The sequence below is a fragment of the Molothrus ater genome, chromosome 5 (assembly GCF_012460135.2).
Source record: "Molothrus ater isolate BHLD 08-10-18 breed brown headed cowbird chromosome 5, BPBGC_Mater_1.1, whole genome shotgun sequence".
Taxonomy (NCBI): domain Eukaryota; kingdom Metazoa; phylum Chordata; class Aves; order Passeriformes; family Icteridae; genus Molothrus; species Molothrus ater.
The window spans coordinates 42,698,988-42,726,793 of record NC_050482.2 but is presented as its reverse complement, the minus strand read 5'-3'; the positions used below and the strand labels follow the sequence as shown (position 1 = coordinate 42,726,793).

The window sequence follows — 27,806 nt, the reverse complement described above, 5'->3', positions numbered from 1 at the left end:
CTTGACAATCTTCAGATCTGTATTTGTAATCTGCAAAAGATTATTCCTGAATAAGTCTTGCAAGGCTGAGCCCAGAGGTTTAAAAATGCATGTGAAGTAGGTCATTAGTAATATTCTTCAAAAGCAATTTTATAGTAGGTGGGATAATTTCCTTAGCGTCTTGAAACCAGACAAGATGATTTAGAGCTGTATGTGATCAACAAAGTAAACAAATAATTTATTCGGCTATGTCCTGGTAGTCACTTATTATTTGAATGATAAATTCTTGACTAAGGTCGTATAAATAAGGTAGTGCATCTCTTCTGAAAGAAATGCAGAATGGGAACTGTTACCTCTAATGACTCTTAAATGCTTCAAACCCATCTTGAAAAATTGCCAGGGGGCAGAATTGCTAATGTTTGCTGAAGGAGCCTAAAACTTAACGGAACCATTTTCTTATCCAAAGGACTTAGAACTAGCATTGCTAAGAGACCATTTTTTTTTTTTTTTCTTAAGAAAATTACCCAGCACTGATGAGATCAAGGAGGGTCTACTCTTATTCTTTGTAAGACAAATTTTAGTGAGTCAGGAGTGTGACTCAGGTCAGTAATGTTGATCAGAGAGCGATAGTTTGGTTACTCCTATTGCTTCTTATCTTGAGGAGACAAAGAAAAAAATAAGTCCATTGTCACTTGATCACAGAGGAGAGGAACATAAGATTACAATTTACAAACAAGATAGTCAGTCAGGATGAACTGGAATAGGTCACAAAAAGGAGTGATATCAATGAAGCTTTACAAAGTATCATCAGCTGAAAAGAGGCTCTCAAAGACAAGGCCACAGCTTCATCAGACGAGTTAGTAGGTTTAAAAAGCATCATATCTACAAACACCCACAGCATCATCAACCTAATGAACTAACATTTTTATTTCAATCCAGAATTGTACATACCACAAACCCCCAAAAGGACTTTTGTAGTTTGGTAAGTATAATGGGCAATCCTATCATTTTGAGTCTTGGGGTGATAGATGAGCTGCAAGAGCAATGTGTGTCCATAACAAGGACAGGTACTGTGAGTTGATGCCTAAAAGCAGTTCCTGGGAAATTAAGACAGTAGCTTATTTTTAAAAAACCCTTCTAGTCAACTGGACAAAACTGCTTCCAGTTTCTGCAAGGACAGCCTTGCTTGAAACTTTGGCCATCCTTTAGGAATTCAAGAATGAATTTGCCATGGGGGAGAAAGTATTAACTTCAAACTGGGGAAGTATTACATAGGAAAAGACACTTCTGTGGAGGTAGCTGGATGCTCACTGGATGCATTTTTAGTAGTTATTTTCTGAGTGATAGCATACATCCATTCACCTGTCATTTCTCACTTTCACATGGAGGCAGCCGTGGTCATACTATGTCATCACCATCCATACTTGGTTCTAATGATTTATGTCTTATCAAGAAAGTCTTCACCAATATTTCTTTTTTTTTTCCTCCTCTTTATAGAGGTGTCAATTATTGCTATCCCACCCAGCTCTATTTCCCCCTTGTCTCTCATGTCTGTTTGAATTCCTTTAACTGATCAAATTCTCCATCAGTTCCATGATTTATGCTTTGTTGTTTTGTTTGGCTGGTTTTTGGAGTTTTGTTGTGAGTTTTTTTGGGGTTTTTTGTTTTTGTTTTTGTTTTTGTTTTTTTTTTTTTGTTTTTGTTTTTTTGGTTGTTGTTGTTTTTTTTAATTGGCATGTAGACATCCTGCCCTTGCTCAGGAAATATCTTTCCAGTCTTTCATCTGCTTTGGGACTGTAATGTTGCTGAGCTGCAGAGGTGCTTGAAAAGAACAGGTATTAACATATTAGGTCCAGTGTATCTTTTTCTGATATATTTAATATACAATATACATGAAAAACGATTTGTGTAATAACTATTACTCCTCACATTTCTTTGTTTATACTTTGAATCTTTCAGCCTCCTGATCCTGCAGTATCACAGTAAAACATAAAACTGAATGAAAAAAAACCAAAAAACCAAAAGCAAAATGATCCAACATTGTTGAGAGGAAAATTGAATAGAGAAAATAAAATCAACTATTTGAAATTATCATATGCATTCTGGAAGGGAAGCACATTATGCACAAATCCTGAGTTCCCATGCAGTCAAGAGGAAGAATTTTGAGCTGATAAAAATGCAAATGTTTACAGATAGGCCTCTTTCCTAAGGGTGGGGTGGAGGATTTCAAGATGAAATGGAAATACTGTTTTGACACAAGGTCATTGTTAGGCTGCATGGGTGAATGACAGAGCGGTTTGGTCATTGTGCCACCTAAAGATGAGTGAGTGGTCTATTGTTTGCCTATCAAGGTGGCTTTTTAGTGTTTTAGGCAACAGATTGATCTTTTAGCCTGCAGAATACTAGAACAATCACGAGATATAGCCTCCAGGGCCTGACAGGAACGGGCCTGACAGGAACGAGCTCAGCCCATCAGCCAGGAGCATGGAAAACAGGAATCTTCTCCGTGGTGGACTGAAGAGATTGGTCAAACAGTAGTACTGAACTAAGAATGTCAACTTGGAGACCTGTACCTGGTATAGAACATTTGGTTCTGCAAAACCCCTGGAAGCTTAAGACACTCATATCTTCTTGCTCGCACAAATATTCCCCTAATTTCTCACGCTTTGTCTGTGCTCTCCACTTCCATCCAATCTAATAAACTGAGTTTGAACAGGATCTAGCCTAGCAAAACAGTCAAGAAAACAGTTTCAATAAAGTTAAGATCTATACACAAACTATGAAAAGCCTGTTTTTTCTCTTCTCAGATCAAGCCCATAATGGGATTTTACCAAAAGCCCCCCAGTTAATACAGGATGGTGAGGTGAGCATTTAGATCTTGGTCATCTTAATAATTTTTGACCAAATATTGTAATGATCCAAATACTCTAATTCTTACTCTTATGTTAAAAGTCTCATAGTAAGTAGATTAGATACAGGCAATCTACTTATATTTGCTGTGACACATTTTCTGTGTCTATTAAAATGTTGGATGCTTGTGTTGTTAGTATGTTGGTCATAGAATGGGCTGAAGTACTGACACTGATTCATCAAATCTGGCCTTTCCAAATGGTCTGCAAACCACTCTGAATTTTTCTGAAATGGTACTGCTTCTTCAAAAGTTAAATGAAAGATCTCCAGAAATACTCCTTTCTGCATCTTGGTTTTGCTCGCTTTATACTGTTGGTGACCTACATTATAGGGAATGTTTTCTGTTCGTCAATTATATGTCCTAGTCTTTAGAAACAGAAGGAGAACCTCTTTTTCACAAAAAGAAAATAAAAATTTAAAAAATCATGAAGCATGCTGGCTACTGAGGATTAATTTGGAAATTTTTTAAATCCTCAGGGAGAAGATTCTGTGGAGATATAAGAAAATACTCCTTATTTTCAGTCAATGTGTTGCATGTTTTTATGCTATCCCTGTGTATCAATGAAGAGGAACATTAAATGACTATTGTGTGCCTTGAAAAATGCATCCACTTAGAGAATTCTATCATAAAAGATAATGATGAAATGTACCCCTCCCACCTTTGCTTCCTTCCTGTGAAGAAAATAGGACATTATTCCCATTTCATAGAAGAAGCACTGAAGCACAACCTACCCACCTTCCCTCAAGACAAACGGAAGCAGGTACAGACATGTACCCAAACTGCAGTGCTTTAAACACATCATCTCCTTCTTAGCTGTACCAAAGCTAATTTTATCTGCCCGAGAGCCAGGAGATATGACAGAACTGTGCAGAACACATCTGCCAGTCTTATAAAGCTGTATTGAGAAATGTAATTTCCAAGTGCCTGGGGAAGGAAGCCTCACTGAGCTACAGCCATAAGTGCAGAGGAGGGTGCTGAACTGGAAACAGAATGCAAGAGAATTTGTTTTATGTATGTTCAGATAGTTTTATATTCTCCTTCTGGGAAGAAATGCAAGAAATCTCCTCAAGAGAACAGTCTGCAGGATTGCTTACCTCATTATTTTGATTTTTCAATTGACCTCTAGATATGGAGAGGTAAGGTAGTATTTTTAGCAACATTCAAAATGGGCAGGAGCCATTTACTGCTCACAGTCCCTTTTGATTGCTTCTCTTGAGCAAGGAGAAAAATGTAACAGACATTCAGGTGAAAAAGAAAGAGACAATGAACCTCAGGCAAGCCATAATAATAGTGTAGTTAGGATGATTTATTTATTTGCCAGTCCTTGTGGGCTGCTTTGTGCTGACTTCATCCTGTTGCTTTAACCCTCTAGGCTCTGCATCATCTCCGGTCTGCGACTGTAGAGCTGCATAAGCTTCTCCATTCATTTCCTTTGCAGCACTAGGATTTGAACGATAATGAAGGTGAAGCAAGGTATTTATGGCAGGCTCAAAGAACCTGACAGCCTGTGATGCAGCTGGCCAGTCACTCGGGCGAAATGTCCAACAGAGGAGAGTGGAGGATGTCAAAACACAGCTCAAACCCTCACACAAATGGCTTATAGAATGACATAGTTTATGGATGGGTATTTTTCGTTGGGGGGAGGGGGCGGTGGGAGGTCTACTGCATTGGAAGAGAACTGAAATCGGGGTTTTCATTTCCAGTGTAATTCCCAATCCTGTTATTCACTTCCAGCGTCTCCCCGGAGAGCTCACTCGGGCTCAAACCTTGATAACCCCATTTGTTTTCCTTTCTCCAATCAAAGAGCCTTCGGCTGGAGACTGGGAAGCGCTGAACACCTGCGGCCCCCACACGTTCCCCGTTCTCCCGAGGGAGCTGCCAGGGTTCCCCGAGAGGCGGACACGCCTGACGGGAGGCTGGATCCAGAGCTCTCTAATCCCCACCGTCGGCAGCGAGCGGCACGCTGGTTCCTGCCCCTCCGGACCCGCCGGCGGCCCCGCGCAACAGGGACCTCCCGCTGCAGCGCGCCCCGGCAGACACAGCGGAGCCTCGCCCAGACTCCGCCGTGCTCCCCGCGCCCGCCGCTCAGGAGCCGCCAACGCGGCTCCCACCAGCTGCTCTCGGGAGGGGGAGGCCGTGGGGCGACACCGCCCCTGGCCCCGCGGGCACGGCACCCCCGCGCCCCCTGGGGCAGGGGAGGACCGCGCCCCGGGCGCCCGGCGGTCCCTTAGGGCGCCTCCCCCGACGGCACCGGCACCGCCCCCGGGACGGCTCCGGCACCGGGCACGGCCCCCGCCCACCGGGGCAATAGACGCGCCCCAGTCCGGACGGTGACCGCCCCTCCCTCGTGGGACCGCGGCCTCTCCCGCCGGCGGGGCATCCCCGCCCCATCGAGGCGGCCCGCGTCCCCGCTGGCTGGCGGCGGCCCGCGACCCACGGGCGGAGGGACGCGACGCGACACCCGCCTCGCCCCGCCCCCGCCCCGCCCCGCGGGAGCCGCTCGTGGCAAAGTCATCGACCCCCGAAGCCCGCCGGGCTCCATCAAACGCCGCGGCCCCGCCCGCCGACGTCATGGAAACAAGCGCGTCAGCCTCCCGCCCGCCAGTGGCGGCGGCGGCGGCGGGCGGGCAGCGGCGCGGGGCTCCGCCTCCGCGGGCGCCGTGCCTACCGGGGCCCCGCCTCCACCTCCCCCATTGAAGGCTCCGCACGTCGAGACCCCCCTTCCTGGGCCGAGAGAGGGGCCCCGTCACGTGGCCCGCACTCCGCAGGCGGCGAGGGAGGCGGCGGGGACCGGCGGCCGCGGCGCCGGGAGAGGACGGGGCGCGGGCAAGTGAGTGACCGCGGCGGGCGGGCGGGCGGGCGGAGGCGGGAGGCGGGCGGATCGCTGCGCTCCGCCCCGCCCCGCCCCGCCCTGCCCGGTGGCGCCCGGCTCCTGTAGCGGTTGCTCTGCGGCGCAGGGGCTCGGCGGCGCGCTCGGCGCTGCCCGGTGTGTGCGGGGGAAAGGAGGCGGGCGGGCCCCGGGGAGCGGCGGCGGCCACGGTGGGAGCGTCCGAGAGGAGGGCGAATCGCTGATTCCTGCCGGTGAGGCGACGGGGGCGGGGCGGGCGGTCCGCGCCCCCCTCCCTCCTTCCCTCCCTCCCTCCTTCCTTCTCCTCCCCCGGCTCTCCCCGCGCCGGTGCCCCCTCCCTCCCTCCTTCCCTCCCCAATTCGGTCGCCGCTTCACCCCCCCGCCCCCTCTCCCGCCCTCCTCGCGCGGCCGCAGGGCGGGGGCGGCGCGGCGGGGCCGGCCGGCCGTGGGCAGGGCGGGGAGCGCGGGGACCTTGTGCGCTCGGCGAGCGAACGAGCGGGCGGCGTCAGGTTTACGGGCGCCTCGTCCTGGCCCCCGACCGGCGGCTGTGTCGGCCCCACGGCGCAGAGGTAAGCGCGGCGGCGGCTCGGGGCGGCTCTGCTCCCGGCTGGCCGACCGGGGCGGGCAACAGCGTGGCGGCAGGTGCAGCGTCGCTCCGCTCCCGCCGCGGGGCTGCGAGCCGTGGCTGGGCTCGCTCGGCGGGCCGGAGGGCCGGGTGCCGCGCTCCTGGGCTTTCGCCGGTTCTCCCCGCAGGTAACCGGAGCGTGCACCTGGCCGCCACCGTGCAGTCGGGGCACGGCGTGACCTTGAGGGCAGCGGATGCGGGGCTGAGCCGCCGCGGGAGCGCACCGCCGCACCGTCGGGGACCCCGCGGCTGGACACGGCCGGCACGCCACGGCCCTGCAAGCTCCTGGCGGGCGGGCGCGCTCACGCCGTGGATTAAGGTGGTGCTCAGCCCCTGCCGCCCGCCGGGTTAAGTAGCCGGGATTAGCCCGCTGCGGCAGCACGACACCGACATCCCGGGCACTTCGCCGCCCCGCGGGGGCTGGGAGCCCGGCACCCGCGCAGCCTCGCCCGCCCGCCGCGCCCCCAGGGCTGTGTTTTTGGCCGCGGCTGAGTCGTACGCAGCTTTCCGTCGGAGCGGACGGGCTGGTTTGATTTATCGATGCCTAGCCGGGCTGCTCATCGACCGGCGCGCACGAGGAAGGGATGCGGCACTACTTCGGGTGCCGGGAGAGCGAAGCCCTCGCGGGCGTTTCGCCGCGGGTGAGCCCGACCCCGCGCGGGGCCGCTCCGCGGTGGGAAGCGCCTCTAACGGCGGTGTCATCCTCGACCCGGCGGTGCGTGTAACCTTTGGCTGTTGCACCACGTGAGTTTGGGAGCGGGCTGGAGCCTCCGCCGGGGATGGCTGGCCGGTGCCGAGCGCGGGAGGCAGCGCTCGCAGTGGGGAGAGTGGGGTGGGTGTCCGCGCCGCCGTCTGCCCTGGCTTCCTGCCGAGCCCTTCGGTCAGTCGGTAAAGGCTGAAGTCGGAAGGACTTAGGATTTCGAGAGGAAGATCTCATGAAAAGCGGTTTGTTGTCCCCGGGAGCGTTTCCTTTAGAGCGGCCGTGCGAGTGTTGCTCGCCAGGGGCAGGAAGGGGTTCAGCCTGAGCTCGGGGAAGCGTTTAGGAGCGGAGAGCTGTGGTTGAGTCTGTCCCAGGGTTCGCAGCCTGTGGGGCAGTGTATTAGTTCAGCTGTAATAGGCGGTTATGTAGTGCTGTGCGGGATCCACAAAAATCTTTTTTACCTTTGACTGTTTAAACTGTAAGGGCTGGTGACGAGAACAGTAACAAAATTTCGGGGGCTTTTTTTCTTGTCATTTTAAGATCCGCATTACAGAAATCCTTCAATACTTGTTACGCATGGCATTTGTGCATTTATAACTTTAGTTGCTGAGGCTTTCTTCTCAAGGTCTGTTCAGAAGGAGCTGGTGACACCTATGCTGTGTCTGAAGCTGTCATTCTGAGAATGTTTGCTGGTATCTCACCTCACAGTGCTTGAGAGGTGACTGGTTAGGTGATTATTCAAATCATGTCCCTTCTTAAAAGTCAAGTTCCAAGCCCACAGTCCTGGTGAAATGCCTTCATCATTAGTGGGTGAGCTTGCCTTTGGAAAACTACCGCCGTAGGAAAGCTGCTGCATCCCTTAAACATTCCTGGGTCCTAATGAATTTGGGTTAAAATAATGTGTTTTGGTACTTGGAAGAGTGTTGGTTAGATAACTTGTCAATTCCTTGGTTCATGATTCTGTGTGTTCAGAAGGTGGTAGCTGTAGCTATAGCCAGGGCCATTTTTTTTTTTTTCAGCTGTTTGTTGGTGATTTTCAAGGATTTCTTCCAAACACCACAAACTGTGAATTCCAATAGAAGTAAACTTGTGTATCTTTAAACTGTTGGCTCTTCTGGCAGGAACAGCTTCCAATGTACTAGGGCTTTAATACTTATGGCATAATGAATGGAAACTCTTGGTGTCAGTGGAAAAAGTGGTCACTGAATTCAGTGAGGAAAAAAAACTCATACACTTCAGTGTGAAATTTTTAGTCTGGAAGAGCATCATTGTGTGGTTCGGTTTATTGCTGCTCCTACTGATGATTATGGTGACCGACCCAGGCTGAGTTAGCTGAAGGAAATGTGAATCCTGTGTTGTGTACAGATACTTGCAGGTTTTCCTAATCCATGTTCCTATGTCAGTGCTGAATTGCAAAATTATTACTTCTATCCACTCATAGAAAAACGCATGGAAAGCCATGTGGATCACTCAAATAATATAAGCCAAAACTGATTTTAAAGGGAATTGTGGGTGTACTATTTGTAAGCATACATACTGTTACTTATGTATATGAAGCAAATGTTTTTGGGAATTTAAAGCAGAAAACAAGACTTCTGTCACATTAGCATTGGGTAAACTGTATCGGTTTCTTACACAAAGTTGCATTACGTACAGATTATGGTGCAAGGAAAGGATCCCCATTCCCCAGAGTATGTATGTAATACATATTCTGCTAATAATCTGGGGTTAATCCTGCAAATTGAAATCCACTGTAGTCTAAAGGAAGAGTCTCATTCAGAAAGTCACTCTTTTGTGGACCACAAATATAGAGAACTTATGTCACCTGTTAAAATTGCAAACATCTGAACTGTTTTGTAGAAAGCTTCAAAGGAAATTCAGGCTTGAAAGTGTCCTGTAGCAAAAGCACAAAGGTCTAGCAATTGCTTCTATTAGCTTTATTTTTAGCTGTTTGAATTTATTTGTAAAGAAGGATGTGATAAATGGGAGGTAATCATGAGATGATACTAAGAAGGAAGAGACATAGGCTGGATCTGCTAAAGCCACCTCAAAAACAGATGCTTTGGAAGAATTGACTTCACCAACATTTAAGATTTTAAAGCTGGAAACTTACTATTAACTGGCAAGTTCAAAATAAATGTGGCAAAACAATCAATAACATGCCATAGCAAGAAAGTCTCCCTTGACATGAGGGTGGACACGATAACCTAAAGTATCTTCTAACTCGAATTTCTTCCATTAAGGTAGACTAAATATTAATGGCATTCTTTACCACTGAAATGTGACCTCACTAATGTCTTTCAGTGTTTGAAGTCTTTATTTTTATATATGTTTTCTTATGTTTTTAAAGAGAAAATAGTACAAGTGCCAAAAGGGATTCACATTTTATTTAAAGGTGAAGTCAGATTTCAGTTAGCCAAATTTAATGCAGAATGGCGAACAGCTATGATTTTAGTCCTGGGCATCTAAAAGTAAATATCTTCTGAGAAATAAGAAAGACTGCTTGAATCTATAAGAGATCTCTGTTATAGAAATACATGCTTACCTTATTACAAAAGGATCAATAAAATTGCAGTAATAGTCTTAAATTTGTATTCTCTAGTATTCTCTACTTGTCTTAAGTAATAATAATAATAAGACTTGTTAAAAGTTGCAGTTCAGCAGATAAGGATCTTTCTCTATACAGTATTTTAATTAAAAACTAGATAAAATCTAGGAGTTGCAGAATTGTGTCTAAAAAGCTAGGATTAGCTCTGCCTACTGGCTTTCTAGAGTGTGTGCAACGGTCTCAAGCAGGTTTTTTTTGGCTTTTTTATTCAAACCTGTTAAATTTTCTCAGAAGACAGTTTTATTTCTTGCAAAGTGTAACAGGTCGAAGAACAAGGGAGGCAGGAAAGATAAGGTGATACTGTTGCTGGTTTGAAAAAAAAAATGAACCTACGATACTTTGTGTAGACGATGGATATTTCTCACGAATATTAAGATTTATTAATTTATTCAAAATAGCTTGCCTTTATAAAGACTGGATTCCTCCTCTTTTCAGTACCTAATGTTAGTGTTCTCCTAACTTAAGTTCAGTTAGCTGAAAAGACTATGTTCATTAATTGAACAGCAGAGGGATAAAAAAGTAAGATTTTTTTTTGTTCATGAAGCCCTCCAAACATATCTTAATGCATGTGAAAAATAAAAATGTGTTCAGTAGTTTCACACAGAAGATGTAAGCAGTGATAATGAGCAGTATAGAAGGAGGATTTCCAGGAGGTGACATGTACAATGAAATCAACAGGCAAAACATTAGACTAACCCGTCTTGAAACAGTTGCACCTACTCAGACAGAATGTCATTTCTACACAGACACATGGTATTGTCCAGTTTGTCTTTTATTTTTAAATTATTAGGCTTTCAAATACTCTTAATTAAAAGGAATTTCTAGTTTTCATGACAGATTTCACTTGATATGAGCAGTATCTTTGAAGGAGCTGTCTGTTCAAGCTATTGGTATTCAAGTAAACATTATGAAAATTATTTCTGCTGCCATTTATAAATCTTACTCTAACTGACAGATGACAGCAGGAGGTGTTATTAGTTTAATTTTGGTGAATTGCAAAGTAGGTATGAGGCTTTCTCCATTGGTATTTCAAAGGTCTTGTGGGAGAAGAAATCTAAGGAAAATGTAGGAGACATTTAAAAAAGAAATCAGAAGTAGCTTTGAAAATAAATATAACTTATTTTTTCGTCCAGTAAGAGATAATATGTAATTGCTGTTACAAAGCAGACAAATAACATCTGCCCTCCCTTTGAAGGGGAATGGAATGAGAAAGAGAATATATTCCTCCTTTCTGGTGTTGGCAAGTGCACTGTGCATTTAAAGAATGCATAGATCCATATTGAGGATGACATTTGATGATCATCCTCCATAGTGCTGGCCATTAAGTCTGGCTGGTTTTGCCACTTACAGCATGACCAGCCTCAGCACTAGGGGTAGGTAGCCCTGGCTTCTTGCTGGCTATAACCTGATGCTGCTTTGTAGATGAGAGTTAGGCAATTTTCTGCATGGCTTCCTATTTGCAGTGGACTTCAGTGGTTTGCATGTCTTTTTTTCTTAATATTGTGTTTGAGCTGGATCTTGCCTTCATTCCCAGTGAGCACAGGAAACACCATGTTCTTAAAACACACTTCTTGGAGCCTATCGCTTGTAATCTGCTACCCTTACTTGTGCCCTTATATTCACAGAAAGATAAGGTAGCAGCAGGGAAAACAACACTATTGGTTTCTCACCACTTGGTGTACAGTGTCTGGTCCTGTAGAGAGGAGGCCCAGGATGTACCATGCTCTGCACAGTTGATAGCAGCAAACCCCAGCTCAAGGCAGGAAAGATGATTCAGCCCGCTCTGCTTTAAGCAGCTATCTAACTTCTGGGACATACCCCTAGAGTTATAGTGGTGTTCTCTTCCTGCTTACATGGTCATTAAAACTTAAACTTTCATATTAATTTTAAGATTTTGAATCAAAGATGAACTTAGAAACCCAAGTGCTCTTCAGTGGAGTGTTACAGATGTGCCCTTACGTGGAAATCGCATAACTTTTTCTGCACTTGTTATTTGACCAGTGACTGGTGGCTTGTCTGCACGGCTCTTTCAGGATTGCCCCTGTGTCTCTGCAAATACAAGGATGTGTTCTTGTGGTGTGTATTTTGGCTTCTGTCTAGATTTTAAATAAAACAACTGGTGACTCCATATGGGGATGGGAGGAAGAGTCACTAGCTGTGTTTGGTGGAGTTTTCCACTGTAGAAAGAAAAAACCATAGTGCTATGGTCTTTATTGAAATAAGGAACTTGGGCCACTAGCAATAAAGAAGTCTTGTAGCTGCAGCACACTTCTTAAAAGAATATTGTAGAGTGTTCTAAAAAGTTTAAGGTGATCACTCTGACTCTCCAAAAGCTTGGAAAACATTTGGTTTTGTATGGTAGGTGTTTCAAGAGAGGAGTCTTTTAAGTCCCCATTGAAAGATTTGTTAGTCACTTCTGTTTATACGTTTGATACTTTTATGATGGCCTTCTGAAGGTCCTGGTTGATCAGCATAATCCAAGAAGCTGGGGACAGAGAGAGCATAATTTGTAATTGCCTATTTGGCTTGTCACTGTGAGTGCAAAGTTTCACTGGCTGGCTGAGGTGACCTTATGGCTACTTTCATTTCCATCTTAGCCTAACTGCAATAATTCCCCCCTCTTTTGTGCCATCTCTGCCACTTTGAATCTACTCAAAGTGCACCACTAGATGGTTTGTTACACAATCTTTGTGCACAAACTGGTCTCTCCAAGGTGAGAAGTGAGGCTCACATGAGGAAAGCGACACAAATCTTTGGATTGATGGTTGGGAATGTTCCTCCTTGTGCAGTAGTCATGTGAAACCATTCCCTGGAGAGTACTAACCTTTTCACATGGGAGAACTTGAACTTATTGTTTTGATGGGAGAGTTGTTTGAGTACCAGTTTTCAACTAATGGTGTTCCATAAAAGTATATTTGGGTTTAAACACAAGAACTATATGCCTAGGTGGTTTCTGATACTGCAGTGGAGTAAAAGAAATTTTGCTTGTGTTGAGCATCCAGACTTGCTTTCTGATGTTTTTACATAGAGAAGACTGAGTAGATAGTAACAATAAATGGCTAGAAAAGGTGGCAGGTATGGTTAGCCCTTAAACTGTTTAAGAAAGGGTGGTGTTTTTGAATCTCTTCTGGTTGTTTAGATCCAATAGATGGTAGATCAGGATCTCAATATGCATATTGAACAGGAATTTTTTCGCTTCCATCCAGGTGCTACTGCTATCAGTATTGATATTGCACTTCAAATGGCTTTATATTGCTCGGATCTGCCAATTTTTCTTTACTTGGGAATGAAGCTGGTGCAGAACTTCATGAAGCCTATGGAACATAGTGCAAATCAATACTTAAATTAGAGCAGTGTCTACCAGCCTCACTCAGCTGAGGTTGTATGAAACATGGAATGATTTAAACTGGCTGTCAGGGTCTGTGCCAGATGGCTTTCAAATATGCATAGTTGAGACTGACAGCTGGAGAGAGTAGGGAAGGTGCTTTACCACTGCTAGCACAACTGCTTTACTTCTGCTTTATTAATAATACAAATCATTACAGTTTGTGTTCGCCTACTTCTGCTCTGCAATCCAAATAGTTAACATTGACAGTGATTTTTCTTATTCTGCAAAGAGCTTGCTTTGCATAGTGAAACATCTTGACATCTTCACAAAGTCTGCTTTCAGATGCATTTTGATAATAGGTAGATCTTGTTGTAGTGACTGCAGATCTAAGGATTTGTTCCTAAACTAGAGCTGTATTTCTCAAGTGAGTTAAAAGAGATTTGGAAATAAAGGACTAAATTCTCTGGGATCTGAGAAAGGCATGGTCTCTTTCTCTGGATTTGTGTGTATGTGTGTTGTTTACTGGTAGTGGAGGCACTTACAGTGGAGTTATCCTTCATGTAGAGTTATTCCTTCTGCAATGCATACCAGGTTATGGGAACCTTTTGAAAGAACTTTGGTGCAAACACACACATGTGAATTTAGATGCCAGCATATAAAGCAGTGGTCCATGCTAAGTCTTGCTTGTGAGTTAGTAATTTGTGTATGGCTTTCTGTTTTTCTTATTGATCCTGGTGTTGCCGGGCACTGGACAGTAGCTCCTCAAACCATATTAGCAAAATGGATTAGAAAAGTTGTCTTGGTTGTGAGAAGTCTGATACCCTAAAGCTGTGTTGTGCTACCTTCTAACACTGGAAATTGGTTTACCAGATGGAAAAATACAAGGTGTATGCTTGAGGGGAGTACTTCATATTTTTTGGGAAGATAGTTGAACATTCTTGACAGATTAACCTCTCATTCCAAAACTGCAGAGTTGAATTTGCATAAGCTCAAAGCTTTATATTTACCTTCTACTGATAGTCAAATCTAAGGCTACAGAAATTGTTACAGAGAATAAGGTTGTATATATAACCCTGGGCAAAATGCTTTGAACTGGACAAAGTTAATACATGTTACTTTAGGGCAGCCATTGTAAAACAGGCCAATTTCAAGCTCCTGATGGGGAGCTGCCCAAGGCCACTCCTGAGCATTACTGAGCTGACACAGTAGAAACACTTCTGACAGGCTTTCCTCTGCACTGTCACAGCTGGCAGTAGCTGAAAATGGTGACGTGGTTGTAGGGCTACTGCATGGCCTAGATTCCTGGAGTGAGGGTGAGCAGGAGAGCCGAGGCTGGCTGGCACCTGTACCCGACCGTGGGGACGAGGATGCCTGTAGGAAAGGTCTTGGCCACCCTGCAGGACAGGGAGCCTGAGCCAGCTGCTGGGCTCTCCTGGGCTGGCAAGGACTGGCCCACGCTGGGCAGCACGAGCAAGAGCGTGACCAGTGGGTTTTGCCTTCAGTCGTTCTTGTGAGGCCACATCCAAAAATGGTGCTTTGTTTGGCAGTCGATGAGGGGCTGTCCTGTGGTGTGTGGAGAGAATTAGAGTGAGGTGGCTTTGCTTGACCTGGAAGGGGGAAGGCTAAAGAGGGGCCCTGGTGATGGTCTGTAGTGGCGCCTTGCAGGAAAGGTGCAGCCAGGCCCGTCTTTTTCCCAGGATGACTGTGGGGGTGTGGAGAAGAGCTTCCATGATTGACTTGAGCTGGTGAGGCCTGTGCTGGCTGGAAGGGGCAGTCCCTGTCACCGTGTGACCTTCAGGAGGAACCGCTGGTGTTGCTGCTGTCTTGCTTGTCACCGGTTCTCATCTCGGGCTGTCCCCTGCCCTTGAGGTCAGGTGAGCGGCAGTGCTGGCGCAGGGCTGTACCTTCTGGCAGTAGCACAGCCTTGGGTATTCCTAAACTAACTGTGAAGCCACATCCTTCCTCTTGCTCTGACATGGTAGTGCAGCTGCTTGATATGCGAGTTCAGCCCAGCCGACTGTGCTTAACTTTGGCAGAGCAATCCTGGCCACTTACATAAGCGTCTTAAAAAACTGAAACCAGTCACTCTGGGCCGCTTCTGTTGCTGAAGCGACGCAAGCGCATCTACTATGAGATGCATGTGACTATTTTAGATCATGTCCTAGGTGGCTAAATATAATATTTTGATAGATATGTTTTAATTTTTCCATTGCCTATTTACAAAAAGCGCCTGAAGTTCCTACCTTAGAGGCAGGTGTTCCCATTTGGGCAGGTGAATCTTGCATATGATGGAAGGAATGTAAAGTTTTAACCCACAAAATGCACACAGGCTTCAGAACTTGAGACAGACCCTTCAGGTGGTGAAAACAGGTCATGGGAAAGAGCACAATTTCAAGACTGGCTTTTAAAAAAGCTCTTGCATCTGTTGCATGCTGTCTATTACCAGTTATTGAAGTACTAAATCATGGGGAGTGATTAATGCTAGAATCAGTAGTTGTTCAGCTGTGTACTAAATGGGAAGGTTTCAGGTTAAAAACTGAGATAACAACAAGCCTCTGTAGATCCTTAAAGGCAGCAGTAGTAATTCTAAAGTATAAAATTCTGTGGAATTTGCTGTAGAAACTTCACCAAGAGGAAGGATGCTCATGTTTCAAGGGGCTTTTCAGCCCTTTCCCTCGCACCCTACCTACTTTATATAAACGGATCATGTGTCTTAACTTGCTCATTAGAACCCTAATGTCAGCCTCTCAAATGTAAAGTGTGTTATAAACATAGTTAGTTGGGAGCTTAGCAAGGCTCTAGTTGCTGGATGAATTAGAATTTGTCGTCTATTTCCTGTGAGTATGGTTTCATATTTGCTTCACTCAAGCAGGTTCAGTGTAGTTCTGTGCCATGTTTTGAGTTGGCACTGGCATTGGATTATCTGTGTGGTGAGTCTGGTTAATATAATATAACCATTCTGCCTGAAAAAAAAAAAGCATTTTTACTATCTGTATATGACTCTGTGTACCTGCAGGAACATCACTGTTGTCACAAGAGACTGCAATAACTTGGGGAAGTAAGGGATGATCAGAGTGGTTGGTATGCATCCTGACACTTGATCATCACCATGTTTGTGATGGAAGAAGCATGGCTTTCCTTGCTGTGGTTGCTCTGCATAAAACATATTGAGCAGCCTAGCTGGAGTCCTGGGAACCACCCAGGCACAGCACACAAATAGAGAACACTGCAGGAGCTCTGAGTTTCAACAGCAAAACTCTGAGGTGGCTTGGTTTGCATGATAGGGGTAAAACTTTTTAGTCAGCTATAAAATATCGTGTAAGCTCTGTAAGATGGGAACCAGCTCAGCCCACACTGAATTACTAATTTTGTGAATCTGCCATGTGAAAACGAATCTGAGAAGTGAATACCACTTTCTTGTAGATGGGGAGAAGAAACAGCCATCTAATTTGCTGAAGGGTAGTTATTCTATTTTTACAACCTGAAACAAGTGAAGGCTAAATTATGTAGCTACAGGCACATTCTTCTTCGGTAGGTAGTAATCAAAATCTAATGATTAAAGCTGTCAAAGCTTTTTAAAGTTCATGTGAAGTTTAAGATGATGGAAATTTATCTTTTCTTTGGGAGGAGGTGTGTTTTGCTGCTCTTCTAAAGGAAACTTTAAGACAAAGGCATTCATTGCACTTGTATGACTTTCTCATATACAGATTTCTAAATAGTGAAACTTAGAAATAGTCCGCCAAAAAAATTATTTGATGAATGCTTAAGATTGGAAAGAATTTTATATGAGCTTAGCCTTGTACCAACAAGTTAAGAAATGTGAACTTTATTCAAGAAAAAAAAAAATCCAGTCAATTTTGTAGACTAAAAAATGTGGGTGTCTGTTTGTGGAGTTTTTGCCAGGAAGGTATGTTGTCTCATGTTGGCCTATAGTTTTGGGTTCACCTCCATGAGGTGATGGCAACAAGCTATCAATCTGTCTGCTCAAAGCCTATTTCTCTTTCCAAAACTGTTTCCACCGCCGCCACTGTGTCAACACCGTTCAGTCATAATTGTCAACTCCAAAGCAGGCTGATCAATGGAAATGCTAAATAAAGCAGCAGGGCTCTTGCCTCAGAGGCTGTGTGAAACCAGATTTGCCAGGAGGTGTGTGCCTCTGAATATCAGCAGAAAGGCTCACTGTTGTTACCTTCTAGTCCAACACTGTTGTGTGCCTTCAGGGCTCCTTTGCTTGAGGTTGTCTTGAACTCTGAGTTTTTCACCTTGTCTTCCAAGTGAAGTTGTTTTCTAAGAAATGGACAACCAAAAGGGTTTAGTTTTTCAGAAACTGAGAGACAGTGGAATCCATAGGAATAAAAACTTGAATTGCAGCTATGTGATTGTTTTGGTTGTTGAGTTTTTGGTTTGGTTTTTTTTTATTTGATTTTTTAAAATGTATTTGAAGCATCAGACCTTATGGTACTTGTTAGTACTGTTAGAATTGCTCCTGCTATTCATCAGATATGAGACTTTTAAGATGTGACAGCTGGTTGAGGATCAGAAACAAAATACCAACTCTACTGCCCATTGACATACATGTCTATGAAAGACCAAGGAAGTTCTTGGCATGCTTTAAACTAAGTGCATTAGATTTGCAGGCACAGCTCTTTTAGTGCTTTCTTACAAGGTATCTTTTTCACAGCTGATAAGTAAAATGATGTCTGTACTCCCTCTGCTGGCTCTGCAAAAGTAGCTTTCATGAGCTTAAATAGCTGAGTAGCGCCTCTTAGAAATATGCCTGCGTGTAATTCTGAGTTAAGAACAGTTTAATGAATAGAAGTGGGATTTTCCTGAAAAATGGGTCAACAAATAGTTCCTGAAAGCCAATCAGGTGTCTCAGATGCTATCTCCTCCTAAAATGGTAAACACTGGTGTTGTATATACCTTTGTAATTGTAGTCTGATCTGTTTTTGTGTATCAACAATTGGATGGGGTTATCAATTAAAATACTTGTACATCTAGTTATACATCTAAGCTCCGCTCTTATAGGTATTGTGTTCCATATGTATATGAAAAGCTATGATTAGAAGCCTCACATGGGGAAAGAAAACTTATCTACTTCCATAAATTCGAGTGCCATATACCTTTATTTGCTTATTCTGAGACTACTTGTTTTTTTCTATGTGAAGAGATGTTCAATATAAAAATTCTCAGCCAGAATGGAAAAAGTTTGGGCTTGAATGAAGTCTTGGTGTATATATAGGTTTTATGAACATAATCAAAACAATTGCACTTGGAATTTAGTAGGCATCTTTACATGCCAATGTAGTTAATTCCGTTATCTTGTTTTCTGGTATGATTATTCTATTATACTACTGCTCTGGTTATTTTTAGTTTGTGGAATTCAGTGACAGTTTTATAGTTTCAGAGAACTAAAAGGGTAACGCACCCTAATATACTGGTCAGTAACCAGATAGGTGGAATAATAACCCAAACTGCCTTTTTACCATTTGCCAGTTCAAAACATCTCTGAACAAGAATCTTTGAGCCTTGTGACGTGGAGTCTGGTTTCTGGTTGTGAAGTCCGAGGAGATTTTCTGGATTTTTGACCCTACAAGATGCATTTCCGGTCTTTGTCCTGGCACTTTACTTTACTGTCATATTCCAGAACAGTAAAAAATTGAGCAAATTCAATTAAGAATTCGGTGCGGCCACTGTAGTTCCTCCTGTTAAATTTCTCTTTGGGTGTTCCTGTGGCTGTCTGCAGGTGTCTTCAGGCATTGCTGTACTGAGAAGGGGCTTTTTGGCTGCAAAAAACCAGACAGTTGCCCAGGCCTTCACAATGAGGTTAGAACAAGTAATCTTCTCAAAACAAGTGAATTCCTCCTACCAGATACGCTCTTCCTCCCCCTGCTATGGTGGATTAAGTTTCTGAAGTTTATCCCTGTGACTTGACTTATGATCAGAATTCAGAGTTTTACTACCATGCTCAATATTATTTTTAATGTCCAAAGTTTCATTTTAAAAATCATGTAAATTGACAAGTAAACCAAAAATTGTGAACCTCCATAATGTAGGCCATTAAATTTAGCTCAGCAATGTCTGCCTTCAACCCTGGTCTTGTCAAACAAGAACAATGGAGGATCTCCATGCACAGGAAAATGCATCAATTTTTTAGGAACCTAATAGTACATTTCAGAATCTCCAAATTAAAGAGTCAGAGAATCCTGATCTTAAAATATCTTAAAATAATAAAATAGCGTGGTTTAGGCTTCCAGTGGGCAATTTTGCCATGATACAATTGTTTAAATACTTGAAAATATTTGCTCTGTGAAAAATATACTTGTGACAGCTGATGGCTTATTTTAATAATAATTGCTCAACAACAAGGTAAAGTTTTAGTAACTACCTACTTTTTCAGTTTTAAGAAAGAAAGCTGTCTTGAAAACTGTTTAGCTTAATTATGTGCCTGAAGCATCACACGTCAAACTAGATTGTGACTTTGACAGACAGCCCTGTAACTGCCTAAAATTGTTCTTTTACACTTAGTTTGATTCTGGATTCTGACTGTATACTCTTTGATCACATTGCTGGCTTCCTTTATTGGATAACTGTTTAAACACCAACAAAATTAGCTATTCCATCAGCCCCCTAAACAAAACCCCAAACAAACCAACCTTTACCCTAATTTCGTGCTGTATTGGTTAGAGCAGAAGATTTCAAAGGCAATGGATACCTGTGCAAAAATCTGACTCCTGTGGCAGGGTTATGACGCACTAAGTAGCAACTTGCTACTAGTAACCTAGAGCAAGCTACTAGATACTGGGAACAAGTCTGAGTGCAACATACAAAGCTACTTATAAAGGTTCAGTATAATGCATGGCTTTTGTCTGAAGGTGAACTGGGAACATTTTTCACAAGCTGTGCTGCTATGTCTGAATAAACATGAAGGAGATTTAGGAGTCCATTGGTATAAATTTTTGTCTCTCTTAAAGCATCTCCCTTTCCTTGAGAAAAGGAGGAGAAATGGAAAACAAAAATTTAGTTTGATTTTACAACAAGAAGTTGTAAAATCAAACTAAAAAGTTAATAGGTTAGAGACCATGGTAGAACTGGGCTGTCAATCTGCTTGTCATGGTGTACAGATTTGAATTCGTGTATAACTTAAATGACACAAATTCATAACGACTTTGAAATGAGGCGTATGGTTGGTTTTCACTGTGTAGGACTTATTCATTAGCTTTCTCTTCATCTTCCTTACCAGTGTTTTCCTTACCTCAGGTCTGAAAGTGTGAATAACAAGTCTGCTACTTGTTACTAGCGGATTACATACTTGGCCCAGTTTTTTCTAAGTCTTGTCTACATCAGGTAGGATTTTTTTTGAAAGGCTACTGAAATAATGCTTAATTATAGAGGTTTTCAGATGGCTTCTTTCTATATTTCCCTTGATAAACTAATTGAAATAAATCATCCTTAATGGAACTGAAAGGAGGTTTTTGGAGAACAGTCCTAGCACAGCTGCTTCCTAGTAGGCTGCTTTCTCTTCTGCAAATGCTATGTGTCCTTCAAGCTTAAGGGTCTATTGAAAGTGCTGAGAAACCAGCTGATGGCATCCTTTGAGGAAAACAGGGATGCAGGATTTTGCTTAGGAAAGTGGAGCAATAGGACCAGAGAAGAATCTCCTAAAATTGCCTTCAGAAAAACTGAGTCCCTAACTGTGAGAGTTTGGGTAATTGGTGCTATATTTTACTTCATGGTGCCATGTCAGTTTTTGGTTTTTTTTTTTTTTCATGATACTTTATCTTCTCAGTCACTTCCTTCCACTGGGGAAACAGACATTTCACGGAGTATTACTAGCCTCAGGCTAGAGGAGGCTCTTGTGTTCCTTACTCTGCTTTACCTGCACGCTGCATAAGATAAATTTGTGAGTTGCAGGGTTTAGATTAAAAATATAGTTGGTTTCTGACTTAACAAGGTCTGTGAGCCCCTACTCAGCTGTATAGTGAAAGAATCTCCTGCTGAGCCAAGGTGTGATACAGTCAGACGTGCAATCGTGCTGGTCCTTTTGAGGGAGTCTCTTGGAAGCCATGAGCTGAACATACAGATCTTGGTTTTTTAAAGAGTTTGTGCCATCAGCAGTTATAACATGCTGAATTTCAGCAGGATGCTTGAAGCTTGCCACTTGAGAAGCTGATACTGCCTTTCCCAATCCCCTTTCTTCAGAGATACTGTATGATTTTGGTATCATTAGAAACAACATGATTGTAGCAGTGTGCAACTTGAGCAATGTGCCACTGCAAAATAAACACTTGTGGGAAGTAGCTTTCTGTAGAAGGAACAAAATAGGTCTGACTTTGATGAGACAGAATGATGATCTGTAGTCTTCATGGGTGGGTTATCTCTTGGTCCTGAGGGTCAGCTGTGGCTGAGCTATGAGCATTTAGCTGTGCTAAATGCATTAGGCTTTCAATCCAGATACCATCCTTTGGAAGGACAGATATTAAGCTTGTTAAACTAGCAATTGCTACTGAGGATTCAGAGCTACCTTATCAGAAGACTGACACCTCACTGTATATTCCTAAGGTGGTTATGCTGCAGGCATCTTGAGTGCCTGCTGGTTTACCACTTTAGTTCTGCTGGCCTTGTGCTTTGGTAGGGCAGGGGAGTGATGGAGTCTGGTAGCTGATCCTCAGCACAGAGTAGGTTCAGCTGGTTGTGATGAAGTTCTTCAAAGCATAGCCTTTCTCCACCTAGGGGAGGTGTGCCAGAGCTAAATTAGACACCTAGCACACCTCAGAATTTGAATGATTATTAGCCTGGAAGCAGAGCTGTGTACAAAAAGTGCATTAGGATCCACTGATGCTAGTGAAGACTTAAGGCCTTTGGCTTATGGGATTTCCTTTATTGCGTGGCATAGGACTTATAAATATTATCATGGAGTATGGTTTTATTTGCACTTTTTCTGAATTGCTTTCTTTTTTATAATTAATTAATCAAGCACTAATGTCTTTGTAATCTCAGAAACCTAAAGAGTTATACACAATGAAGTACTTCACAACTGAAGACTTCAGAAATAAAGCTGTGATTATTAATTGCACGTGGCCAATTTGTATAGCAATTTTATATAGCCTACCATGAGAAATAAATTAAATTTACTAAATCTGCTTGAGCCATTGTCTGACAGCCATGTCAATTTGCTGTGCAGTCCAAACTGTGTCTGCCCTTCACTGAAAAGTTATGTACCATGCTATTTTTTTAGTGGCAAGCCAGTTGACTTGTGTCCTGGGTTTGCTCAACCCACTTTAACTTGAAATAGCAGAGGGAAGAGAAACCTTCCCTTGAAGGGAGATTCAATGTTATCTTTAAGGTGGCAGCCATATAGTTCTGTGATAAAGATGCTTCTAGCATTAGCTGAATGTGTCTCTTGTCCCTTAAGCTGGCATATCCACATTGCTTGTGTGACTTCTACAAATAAATCAGCCCCTTCTGGTGTCCTGTGGGAAAACTTGTTTAGACAGTAGAAATGCTGCAATTTAAATTTTTCCACTGAGTTGGGGGAGATCCTTTTTGGATGACAGCTTTCTGAACCACCCAGCTGCAAGTAGCCCACTCACAGGTGTGGAACCATGAAATGCATGACTACCATCACAGCTAGTGGGAGGGAAGGTGGAGGCTTGGAAAAAAGCACCGTGGCATGGTGCTTTCTTGCTCCTTGGATCCTGGAGGGGGGCAGATTTCATGGCTAGGAAAAAAAAATTATTTGTTTTTAAAGGTCATAGAAGTACATGGAGAAAGAAAGAGAAAAAAAAAAAACATTAGTAAAGGAAGAAAAACTGTTTGGAGTGCTGTATATCCCATGAGAGATGGACTTAGAGCAGGACCCGAAATGAACTACCTTCTCTCAGAGGCTGAGGTGCTGTAAAGAAGAGTAGGGAAGCACACAAGAAGTGTGTTGCAGGCCCGAGGTTGCCTGTGTGCCTGTTGCAACAGCAGAGCTCCCATACTCTGTTACTTCATTAATGCAGCTGGCAGAGTCCGTGGCTTTTCCCAATGCAAAAGGATAAGGGTGGCAGGTGTAAGTTGCAGTGTTGTTAGTGTCAAATAATGAGAGCTGCTTCAGGACCTCTGTGAGTGGGAGTGTTACACCGTGTCACTGTAGCACAGCCATACCTTTGGTCACCTGAGGATGTGGCAGTCTTGCTGCTTTGTTAGAGTTACAAAGTGCTGCGATGGGAATCTCAGCTTTGTGCATTCTGTCTACTAACACTGCTTATATATTCCCTGTCTGTGTTAAAGAAACAAACTCGTGAGAGAAGTATTTATTATCTTATATTGGACGGTGGAGATGGGATTGTCATGTGTGTGTAATGATCACAGAGCAGTTAATTTACCATCATTCTACACACAGTTCTGCCAATATTGCAGTAATGCTTCAATGTGTGTAAAACATTGCAGTAAAGCTATATTGCAGTAATGCTTCAATGTGTGTAAAACTATTCTAGACCAGCAACCAACCCTGCATAAATGAGAAACTTTGGAGTAGCTAGAAGTGTGTGACAATGCAGGGAGCATGACAACTTAGCCTTTAAGTGGGTGTCAGACATCAGAGAGATGGAAAAGTATTATCATGAGGAAAGACTAGTTTTGAAACTGGATAGTCCCTGAAGGATAAAGAATATGTAGGCTTAAAAAATCGTAAAATATGTCAGATAATACCATGAGTTGAAGCCTACTGAACATGCTTCTTACACTGTACCAGAAAGAGAAGGCCCAGTGGAATGGATCAGTGAGCTAAGCTCTCAAAACTATCAAAGAGCGCTAAAGGGATTACCAGTATAATCATAATAAAGAATTTTGTGAGAGATTTCACTCTTGTGTTTCTGCGAAGCCATACACTGGATTCTCAAATTCAAATATTGAGGTAAAAAAGCCCTTACAAACAAAAGAAAACACAAACCAAAAGGACCCCTGAACCTCTTTACATAACCAGCAGGAGCAGCAAAGTTGTGAAGTATTTCTCAAAGTGCTGCTCAAGTGTGGACTAGTTATGATATTTGAATTTTAAAACCCTCTGTCTCCTTAGGAAGAGAAATAGCAAGCATAATTGCAGTTTTTGAAAGGGATTTTCTCAGAATGACTCTTTTAGCCAGTTTATTTGGTGTATTTCTGGCAGGCAGGAATTAATGACCTTCAGGGGAAGCTAGCATAGCTTTCAAACTATAGGTTTCTGAAGAAATAAGGCTCTTTAAATGTTTGAGGATAAGGATATACTGTAGTATGGTATTTCCAAAAGGCTTGTGAAAAATCTGAAGCTGAAGGTTCTCAGACTGGCTTTTTACAGGCCAAAAGGGAAGCTTCTTAAACTTTAAACACAAGAGGACAAAACAGACATCCAATTTAGCATCATAGTGTGGGCTCACTGAGATGGGTGACCATACCTGAGATTTTTGTTTTATTTTTCTTACATTCCAGACACTTGCTTGGTTGGAATGGTGATTTTGAGGATCATAAATGGATCCTGTACCACATTAATATCACGATTTGTATATTACCTGTTTACGGTTCAATGAGCATATAGAGTATTTTGTGGTACTGTTTGTACTTAGCATAAGCTAGTCCAAAGTAGCCAGAAAAGCCTTAAAATTTTGTCTAAGTTACTTTTATTGCTCTAATTGAAAGGAATTGGTTATGTGCAGAGTGTCTTTATGGAAGTAATTTGGCTCAATCTCATAGGCATAAATATTTCCTAGTAGTTTTAAGACTAATTTTAAATCTCTTTTGAAGTTTTCTGAATACAAGAAGAATCAGGTAAGAATGGAATTTTTGCCTTTTGCCTGAAGGCTCATAAATCTAAAGAGCATTTTGCATCTCTATGATGTCATGAAACATGATCATAGTCAAAAGCCTACTGCTCTGCCTAAGTGGATACTAGCATAAAAGAATACTTTCAGAAAGAAAAAAATGGGGAGTGTTCAAATCAGGATGAAATAGTAAACATAAGTTCTGTGAAAAAGAGGTGAAAAAATTTCTCAAGACAAGTCATACCTGTAGGAATAACTGATGAAGTTCAGCTGCTGGTTTGCTGACATTATCAGAAGTGACCAGCTGGATGCATTGCACTGAGCTCTAAATACAACAAGTCGCTGAAATCCTGGAATCCAACTCCATCTCTGTTGGATGAAATTTGGTACCATCTCACTTTACCTTTCCTTGAAACTTAGTTGCATATAGTGATGTCACATGCCTCATTTAACACACACCTGTCAGGTTTGTGACCTGAACACATTTTCCACTTTAAGGATGCCAGTAAACTCTGTTGTAGTCTTATGATGCATAATTTTAGTGAGCTGGTTGCCATGCTACCACCCTATCTCTTTTTGGAAAAGCTCAGCTTTGTCTTGTCATTTTTGTCAATATGGTTTTGACAAATGTTGGTGGGAAAAGTGTGGTAAGTTGTTCATGAACCTAGTAATGTGAATATTTGTTAATGGATGACTTTACTACTTTTTTTTTTTTAAACCCACTTTTAGATTTATATATTTGGCTATTAATATGTCAGATCTGTTTAAAGATCTTAGTTTACAGCATAATTATCCTATACTGTGCAGGATTAAGAGACTTGAAATCCTCAGTCATCTTATTTTGAACTCACTGGGTCTGAAGGAAAGGAAAATATTGATGGACTTTGGGCAAACTTCTTTTCTTGCATTTTATACACCAGCAGGTTGGCCTTCAGTCATCAGTTGCCTTCATCCAAATTTTGGCAGCTTCACTCACCTCAAGTTAGATGAGGAAGCTGACACACACAGTAAATACATTTTAGGTGCTTGAACACACTCAAAATGATTCTGGATGGGACAGAGTCCCATCTAGAGGTTAAAACTCTTTTTTTTTTCACTAGGATTATAGTCTTAAACTGGAGTAACCTTTCATTGCAAAGAGTCCTCTTGAATGTAGCCTTTAGTTTATAGTGTCATCACAGAGCAGAAAGTAGATGAGCCTAGGAAAAAGAAGTACAGAGAAGGAAGCTTCAGAGCCTGTGGGTGGAGAAGAGAGAAGCTGCCTGAGTGTTGATCAGAGCTGTGGGCTGCAGAAAAGTCTTTTAAGTGGTTACAAACTTGACACTTTTGCATGGTTTTGTCTTAAGTGTTTGTCATCTTGTAGACAGGCCAGCAATGTGATATGAAATAGGTGACTATGAAACCTTAGTACTTCAGACACACAGAACACTTGTTGCTTTCTTTAATGATGATCATATTGGTTTTGTCCTCTGGGATTTTCCAGTATGTCTCAAAGTCTGATGTTCCTTGAAAGTGGTCATAGATTTTCTGAAACCCTTCTTGTTGCATCAGTCTGTCTATTTTTGGATCAGTAATATCTATTTGGTTACCTCAGAAAGGTAATGATTAGTTTAAACTCTTGATAAAATAGTTTCCTACAGCACTTTCTGATCTTGTTTCTTAATCCAGATGTCACTGCAGCTGGAGCTGAGTTGTTTAGTGAGTGGGGAGAAGCCCTGGCTTGGACAAGGCAGGGCAATACAGGCCTGTGCAGATGGTTCATGGCATAACAAAATGTCTGCTTGCTTGCTGGGCTCCTGGCAGAGGCTGTGGACCAAGCTGCTTTGTAAGAGAAGCTTATGTCCTTTGTGCCATAATAACTCACCTTCAAGACTTGTACAATTTTTCCTTGCTACTACCAAAACAAGAGGAAAATTATGCAGAACCTATGTGTGAACACTGCTGATTTGTATTACTACTAAACAGACTTCAGACTACTGAAATACTAATTTGTTTGCTATAATTTCAATAAGAAATAAATTCGGGGTCTTAAAGGAAAGAAACTACCAATGGATGAAATGGTTTCTACAGGTGTCAATCTCAGTAGGCAGCAGAAATCCCTTAGATTAAGTGCCATAAATCACAGAATCACAGAATAATTTGAGTTGAAAAAGACCTCTAAATGTTTTCTTGTCTAACCTCCCTGCAATGAGCAGGGACAATACCGGTGTTTAGATCCAGTGCAGAATCTAGGCCAGTTTTTATTTCAGATAGGTAAGTACATCTGCTTCCCAGGAGATTAGGCTTCAGAATTAAATCAGATTTCTCTTTGAAAACTAAGCAAAAGTCATGACCTTTGATGAGTTTACTGTTTATAGCACATAAGCTGTAATAACTGAAACTTGTCATTGCAACATTGTTTGACATAGGCTGAAGATGGTATGCTAAAAAATTTGTTTGTGCCCTTTGTCTCTTAGCTCTTCAGTCTACTTGTACATGTCTCTTCATAAACCAGGCTAAGATGTTTGCTCTGAAACAATAGCACAGCACTGAAGTTATTTAACTCCTGTTTGTTCAGTTAGGCACATTTTAGCTTACAGAATAATGACTTGTAAAAGGATACTGTTCTGTATTTATGTTTTGCCTCATTAGAATTCATTCATATTCCTTGTGAAACAGCTGGTGAGTTTCTGTAGCCTGTCAAGTAGGTGGGAGGATCTGTCTCTTACAGCAAGAAGTTTGACCCTTCAGAGCACAAAACCTCAGTCAATTTCAGTTTGATTTGCAGGTTACTTTCTCAGTTACAGTTACTTTACATTGTAATAATATTCCATTATAATAATATTGCAGACAGCTTCCCTTCTTTCTTTCCCCCACCCCTGCAATGTTATGTGATGGCTTAAAGCTTTGAACACACCCAAACTGAAGTATGCAAAAGCATATGATATGTTTTCAATATCTTTTAACATGCCTTTGTAGGCAGGTTAAAAGGCATGACAACTGAAACATATGGGGATGGTTTTTATCACAACAGCTTCTTGATATGCA

The 27,806-nt window shown here is 42.8% G+C and overlaps 2 protein-coding genes across 8 annotated transcripts in view; one reads left to right on the top strand and one right to left on the bottom strand.

The window, feature by feature from the left end:
• Nucleotides 1-4,650: 4,650 nt before the first annotated feature.
• On the bottom strand, nucleotides 4,651-7,300 carry LOC118698089 (collagen alpha-1(I) chain-like). The gene is made up of 3 exons (XM_036401169.1): nucleotides 6,960-7,300; nucleotides 6,114-6,866; nucleotides 4,651-5,965 (listed from the first exon to the last, which is right to left on the bottom strand). The coding sequence occupies exons 1-3, from the start codon at nucleotides 7,298-7,300 to the stop codon at nucleotides 4,651-4,653; spliced, it is 2,409 nt and encodes an 802-aa protein (XP_036257062.1).
• ATP2B1 (ATPase plasma membrane Ca2+ transporting 1) overlaps nucleotides 5,618-27,806 on the top strand; it is a 60,766-nt gene continuing 38,577 nt past the window's right edge. The window contains exon 1 of one of the 7 annotated variants that reach the window (XM_036400809.2): nucleotides 5,618-5,720. The gene's annotated coding sequence lies outside the window, so the exon portion shown is untranslated. The other 6 variants (XM_036400808.2, XM_036400812.2, XM_036400813.2 and 3 more) reach the window with 6 other exon arrangements.

Coding starts and splice junctions, on each gene's coding strand:
- LOC118698089 (XM_036401169.1), bottom strand. CDS start 7,300: ATGAGATCTTCCTCTCGAAATCCTAAGTCCTTCCGACTTCAGCCTTTA. Junction 6,867..6,959: donor TCGCTCTCCCGGCACCCGAA/GTAGTGCCGCAT, acceptor TCCGACGGAAAG/CTGCGTACGACTCAGCCGCG. Junction 5,966..6,113: donor GCGGGAGAGGGGGCGGGGGG/GTGAAGCGGCGA, acceptor CCTCACCGGCAG/GAATCAGCGATTCGCCCTCC.